At 40.9% G+C, this 7,129-nt stretch overlaps 1 protein-coding gene across 6 annotated transcripts in view; it reads right to left on the bottom strand.

Moving 5' to 3' along the window:
- Positions 1-2,433: 2,433 nt before the first annotated feature.
- The window catches only part of LOC102683564 (multiple epidermal growth factor-like domains protein 6), a 139,038-nt gene continuing 134,342 nt past the window's right edge, over positions 2,434-7,129 (bottom strand). For all 6 annotated transcript variants that reach the window (XM_069183814.1, XM_069183815.1, XM_069183816.1 and 3 more), the window contains one exon: positions 2,434-6,731. In XM_069183814.1, the coding sequence (XP_069039915.1) occupies positions 6,655-6,731 (77 nt within the window). In that variant the 3' untranslated portion in view covers positions 2,434-6,654. The remainder of the gene's footprint in view (positions 6,732-7,129) is intronic.

The following is a 7,129-nucleotide window of genomic DNA, read 5'->3' as shown; positions in this document are numbered from 1 at the left end:
AGGTGCCCGTGTTCCTCTCAAAGCATGGAGCTTTCGAGTTTCTGGTTTGTTTCAAATTAAGGGAAATTGATCTGAGTAACACACTTAATAATACAACTCATAACAGTTCTGGCATTTCTAACGCTTTTCTTCCTGATCAGCATCTGCAGTGATTTAGGTAGAACATACTGTAGGATCCACCCAGTTCAATTAAGGTTGAATTTAAGGAAGGCGAGATTGTACAGGCACAGAATAGAATTTTAACCAGTGTAGCTATCAAATGGGTTATCACCCCTAGTCTAAAGAACAGTGCTAAGGGAATTTTAATGGCCACATATTCAGGACCTTGGATTAAGGTCTCTCCCGAAGGATAGCACATCCTGCAGCACAGTTACGGCTTGGAAATTCTGATCCAGAGGAAGAGCACCACCAACATCCCTCACTGCAGCAACTTCGTGTGTCTTAGGGCATCCATTCCAGTCCTGACCAGGCCCAACCTTGGTTAGATTCTGAGATCTGTTGAGATCTGCTACACTTCCCTAGCAGTAATGGTCAAGACTTCTACTCATTTCTCTAATTGTATGACAGGGTGTGGATGCTTCTTTTCTTCATTTCCTAGTTTTTGTGGCTTTTCAAAGCCCTTTCGCAATTTATTTTTTGATTGTGTGGTTCGCATTTCAGGGATACCAACATTTTTGGGTGTGGCAGATTGTGCTGTCATTTTAGTGGAACTGCCTAGTATTGTTAAGTGGCCTACAGTACATTCTGAAACGTGGAGCAGGGAGGGAAGGGTGCATTATGTGTTTATGACACAAAGGAGATGCACATTAGAGTTTGTCAGGTCAATTCAGAGTAGCTTTTCTGGTGGGGAGGTGTCAAGGGATGGGGGGAAAAATAAAACCAGTGGACAAAGTGGTCACCTTTCCCGTGTCCTTTCTAATGTTCTGTGTGCAGGACGCCTGACAGCAACCTAACACATTGACGTTGACGCACAGATTCATGTTGATGTGATGACAAACTCACGCTTTGTGAATGTTTGGAACTTTTGATGAGATAGGTTTGGCTTATTCTGCTTGGTTAAGGGGGTAGCCTCCTGGCCACAGGTCTCCTTTGGGTATTGTTCCAGCTAAGATGACCCATCTTCCGTATTTCATAGTGGGTGTGACTGTTTTCTCAACATCAGATTCACATTTGTATGCCAGACATAACACCAATGAGCATGTCCAAAAAGCTCAGTTTTCATTGAATCTGAACATAAATCCAATTGTTATTCACATATAGTTTGGGAAATTCAAGTCATCTCATTTTGTGGTTTGCCCTCACAAGGCAGTGTTTTTGTATTGAGATCTCCAGCTGTTGCCTTTGTATATACAGTTGCCTCCTTGACCACATGGGTCATATCCACTGGTGACAACATACATTTGTGTCCTTTTCCTGACCTTAACAATGGGCACAGGTAGATTCATTATTTCTTAGCCACATGCCAACATGTAGAGGACAATGACCATTTGTCTACATTCTTCAGCGCTCTCAGGCCTAAACCATGATGATGCATGCACCTACTTAATGTCCTGTGTGTTACTTCCTTTCATACCCCAGGGAAACTGGAAACGTTTGGAGACCTCTGTATAGTTCCTGCGGATTCCACTGTACACTCACAGAGCAGAACATTGTTGTGGATTTGTCTAGATTATTTGCAATTAAAGAGTGAATAATCTGAACTTTGTGTTTACAGTGTAACATTATTTGAATGGTTTCAAGCAAGACATGACCAAAACCTCATGAATGCTGTATAAAAGGACAATCCTTGTTCTGTTATAGGATGCATTTTTCCTCAGTGGCATGAATCAATTTGAGTGACAGAATATTAACTTAGAATAAGTTCATTAGTAATTATTGATGGCACTCTGACCAACTAAAAAACACGTTTTTGTGACAAGAGTAGCTATAGTATGCCCCCTGCCACAGTCTCACAATGCCACACACCCAATCACAGAGAATTGTACCACACCAATGTCCCAGGTCTCTATCTGAAGAAGAATTCTGTACTACCCAGGATCTAAAACCCAATGTCAGCTCCTGTTGCAGGCACAAATGTGTCCTGTTAGACCTGGAATGGAGGGATGGATGGACAGCAGATTGGTATTTCTGATAAAATACTTGTCAAGATGGTCCTGTACTTCAAAAAGCAACACTGATCCTCTCACACTGAAAGTGCTGTCCCCATCACAGGGTCACTTAGACACTTCCCTGAAACTGTACAGCTAGCCATGCATCTAGGAGCCTGGAAGGTTGCTTCCTGTAAAGGCTGATTATGCAGATCCTGCTCTGATTGCTGCATTGCTTAAAGGTCACGCACCAAACTGTTAATTCAAGCCCTTCAAAGCTGCTTTATTTTGTTCACTGTCCAGAGTAACAGAGTATTTCAAAACACAAAATAAATCCACCTCATGCTTTCTAAAATGTGACATTTTTATTGCAAAATAATTAACTTTAAAAATATTTTTGTGGTTTTTGGTAACAAAAATAACAGACCCTTTGCAGCTTAGTGCCTGTCAACATACATATTTGGATTTTTCCTCAGAAGAGTAATGGGGGGTGGGCTCTGGGCGTGAAGGGTGATTTGATGGAATCAGGCCTTCATGCTGCTCCATTTTAACATGATAAGAAAATAGAAAGAAAAAAACTAAACTTTTCAGCTGTTTTTCCATTCTATAGGTGTGAGGAATGTCAGGTTGTACAGTACACACCTCTGAAGGCTTAGCAGCTGAAATGTTGTTTTCTTCTTTCTACTTTTCTGCGTAGAATGAACCTTTATTTGTTGCTTTGCAGCCAAGACACAGCTCCCCATGTGAACCTGCATTTTAACATGGCAGACCGAGAGTACAGTAGGTCATATTCACCAGCATCATAATCACAATGTCAAACCAGTAGCCATTATTTGTATTTGTATATTTTTTGCACTCTTCGTTAACCTAGAGCTAATTCATGTTTAAATAACACTGTAAAAAATGTTCATTGTTAAAACTCACTGGTTTCTTTTACTTCAATTTCCACACCTGTGAATGTCCTTCACTGAGCCTAATAAAAAATGAGGCCATCCTAGCCTGTGTAGGGTTATTTGTTAAACAAGAATAATCTTACAAGAATTATTTCATCAAGAGATTGCAGGCACCTGCTTAAAAAATAATGTATTTGCCTTGTACCAGAGAGTTTTATGATACCGGTTGTTTCCTTTGTCTTTGTGACTTCTAGCATTTTCCAAAAAATACACAAAACAGGCCGTAACTCCCCCTGTAATCAATTTTTCAGTTTTCTGTCACGTCTTGTTCTTCTGTAGACTTTGAAATATAAATCAGCACTTAATGATTCACACCATTTCTTATCAGATCTCACTGACAGGTTAAAGTTGCTCACTGAGGGATGATCACAGATGCAGCATGTCATTTATAGCAAATTCAGCTGGGTAAGGTGATTAATATGTTTCTGCATGGCAATCAAGATAAAAGCAGCATCACATTAAGGGAGAATCTGAAAAATATCAGCTGTAGGATGTCTACTGGAGTCATATAAATATGACATTAATAGTAAATGACTCCAATCTGAGATAAGCAATTCCTATTATGACTGCCATTCCTTGTCCCCTTGACATTAATCACAACTTCATAAATATTTTGCATCAGATCAAAACAGTGTTCAGCCTTTGCAAAAACATTGTTAGAGGTACTGCCATCCTACAGCACGAGTGGATGAAGCATCTCACAGTATTTGTTAACTACTGTACATTACCTGCTTTGCAAGATGCCTTGCCTCTCACTTCTAACACTAATCAGACCCAGTGCTTCCACCATACAGAGACATGGGTGAAGGTTACTGAACTCCGCAAACCAAGACACAGATCCTGCAAGTTTCTTTGAAGCTTTGCAGGGTGGCACAAACCCAATGAAAGAGCCTTGTATTACCTCTGGATATACTAAATAAAATATCAAGCCTTTCAATGGCATGTGCAATATAACAGTGCCCTGGGTATGCAATTATAAATTCTTTATGACTATTATGCATGCTTACATTGAAATAAGCAAATCATACAACTTATCTTTTTTACATAAGATAGTATAATACTTTGTAAAAACTGGATAAAGGCAATTAATACACAAATTGAGTAACAAAAACATAAAATGCATTTACAAACTCCCACACTTATCCATTGTTATGCAATGCCACCACATTGTCTTCTTCTTCTTTCTACAAAAAGCTACAGTAAAACAAAATGTTATAGCACCATTTTTTCAGAATACAAGCAGTCACATCATGTACAGACAACATCAAGTCTCAGAAACCTCCATGCCATTGTACAAAGCAAGCCCTTAACATCCAATTAGAAAGCATGGGTAATTAAGTACAGGGATAGGTTTTTCCAAACATTTCACTCATGCTTTCATCACTATAAAAAGGCAGCCACTATTTATACAGCAAAATAACACCACAGTATACTGGACTGCATGCACAAGCCTTCTGAAGATACTAACACACATCAGAGTTTCAGAGCCTCTCTGCTGTTGATTTAAAGCAGGGATGAAACTCTGTAGATAAATAATAAAGAATACTGAGAATCTCAATGAATTTACAGCAAGAAACAACGGCAACACTTCATCTCCGACCACAGATTGCACAGCGCAGTGTCACTTTCTTTTTCAGCAGCGGCTGGGGAACACAAACCGCCGGCAGGAAGGAGGAGACCCGTTTCGTTTGAACGGCTGCCACGAGTTCCGCGAACAGCAGCGCACGCAGCCAGCGGGAGAGCGCCGATAAACACTGTTGCGCGTCCCTGCTCCTTTATCTCTATCGAGTAGGTCCTGCAAGCAAAGCTGTCCTGCGAGCGCAAGCCGAGCACGTGAGGATCTGCTGTCTCCCTCTCCCACAGTGCCACAGAAAAATGCAACTGCAGTTTGTTGCATCCTGTCTTCATTTCCTCACTAGTCCCCACTGCTCCACTGATTCTAGGGCAATACTGTATGTGACAACTGAAGCTGAAAACCATCTATAAAAAAAAACCCGCACTTTGGTCTTAATTTTTTTTTCAAATATGATCAAAGAGTTCAAACACAAGTCAAATCTAAACAGGGAACCTTATCTCCCCTACTGCCTGATCTTGCATTGCCTTTAAGTTTGCGATTTAAGATTTTAAATGTAATTTTTGTACATACATTCATACATAAATACATACATCCAATATACCATAATTCAGCTACTATGAACATGAAGGACTGCAACAAAATAAAATGATGGTCTCTTAGCCATCTAAACAACACAACATGAAAACAAAGAGTGATAAAACCACACCACAAATACATCTGAAAGAGACCCAGCCATCTGACTGCTACCAGACACTGTGTTAACCAACTACAGCTGAAGCCATTTCCCCAGCACCTGATGTCAATTATATCGAGAAGGTGCAAGGCTGATGACACTGTAATGAAAGCTGATCTGTCACAAATATCCAAACTGTATTGAAATACACAGCTGTTATTCTCCCGGGCCAAAACCACCCGGTGGTTCTCAGCAAATAACATCAGCAATTCACCCCATGTCCAAACAGCTCTCTAATTGTAGTTGATTCTAATAGCACCCTTGGCTGTACTGTATGTCCAAAGTCCCCACAGAGTGCATCCTCTCCAGCAAGGAAACACTGATGCTGTACTCTGTATGGCTACAGTACATCCAGCACCGACCGGATTATTTCCCAGGGCTGGGCAGCGTAATGGCTGCAATTTATACTGTGGGCTCATTTATCAAGGACTGTACACTGGAGGAGTACAGTGAGAAGACAAGCTAGAATGTGCAGCACAGTCTCTGGAGTATAGAACACACATACACACAACCACATGCAGAAATCTAAACTGGATGAGGTCTTCAGTGTCTGAGGTACAATGCACAGTAGGTTGACTGCTGCATTCATCTAAGACAATTATTCCAATGCATTGAGATTGTTTTGGCTTTGTTTAACCTCTAATGGCTGGGGTTTTTTACATTATGTGTATTCGAAGTTGACGTATTTCAATTATTTTTTCAAATTTACATTTGCATCCTTAAATGCCATTTATCAAAAAAGCTTATTTTCATTTTCCAAATGTGAAAGCTTTAGAGTTCATGCTTCCTGGTTCATTAACCACTGTCCAGTCCACCTCCTTTCTCCTGCCGTACGATCCCACTGACTCGGAGAATCGTGCATCGTGTCTTAGCCCATGAACTGCTGAGGCAGGGACTGGACAGCTCAGTGGAGACATCCTCAACCCAGCCCAAAACATCTCCTTCCTGTAGGTTACTGTATGGCCAGGCCTAAAATGAGGAAAGAATGTTGATGCCCCCATTAGCAGAAATCCTCGCAGACAAAAATAATCCATAAAGAAATTTGAGAGACTCTCCTGTTTCTCCAAGAAGGTGACTTGGTTCCCTTTCTAGATTGCTGAAATTCCAGTTCCTGTAGGTCCATAGCATGCCAGTCTGTTACGGATTACAACACCTCCCACCAGTGAACTCGGAGGCCAGTAATGTGCATTTTGGCCCTTGTGTTGGGCCGTGGCAGTGCTATCTCTCTTGTTTGCACAGTAGATGCAGGAGCTGGGGACTCTGGGGGCGGGGGGAGGTGCTGGGGGCAACAAGGTGGCCGGGATCCTACACAGATGTCTCCAGACGGGCACGATGCTCTCTTCTTATCCTGGGGGAGTGGTGAGGTGGCTGGGGGGGACCCCCTGGGGACATAACCAAAAATCCAAAATATTTTAAACCTATAAATTACTGCTTTTTCCTGTATTATATTCTTCATGCACATTCCAGCTATACAGTTGTATTATTATTGCACTGACATATAATGTATTAGAATTGTACTATTGTATCAGTTTTGCATTAATTTGTGTTTTTCACCCTATGTAAGTCATCCAGGAAAAGTGCACGAGCTAAACTTCTACTGATAATAAACAGATTCTCCTTTGCAGCTCATTATATATTAAGGCACAGACACTTACAGTATATCTTTTTGCGTGCAGAGAAAGGATAAGGACTTATCCTATATTAAGAAATTTAAAGTAAAAAAAAAGGGGAACTGAATTGATGATACCAGGTTCATTTCTGCTGAACAACCTGTAAGAAA

The sequence above is a fragment of the Lepisosteus oculatus genome, chromosome 25, assembly GCF_040954835.1.
Source record: "Lepisosteus oculatus isolate fLepOcu1 chromosome 25, fLepOcu1.hap2, whole genome shotgun sequence".
NCBI classification, from domain to species: Eukaryota; Metazoa; Chordata; class Actinopteri; order Semionotiformes; family Lepisosteidae; genus Lepisosteus; species Lepisosteus oculatus.
This window is presented reverse-complemented; position numbering and strand designations above follow the sequence as displayed.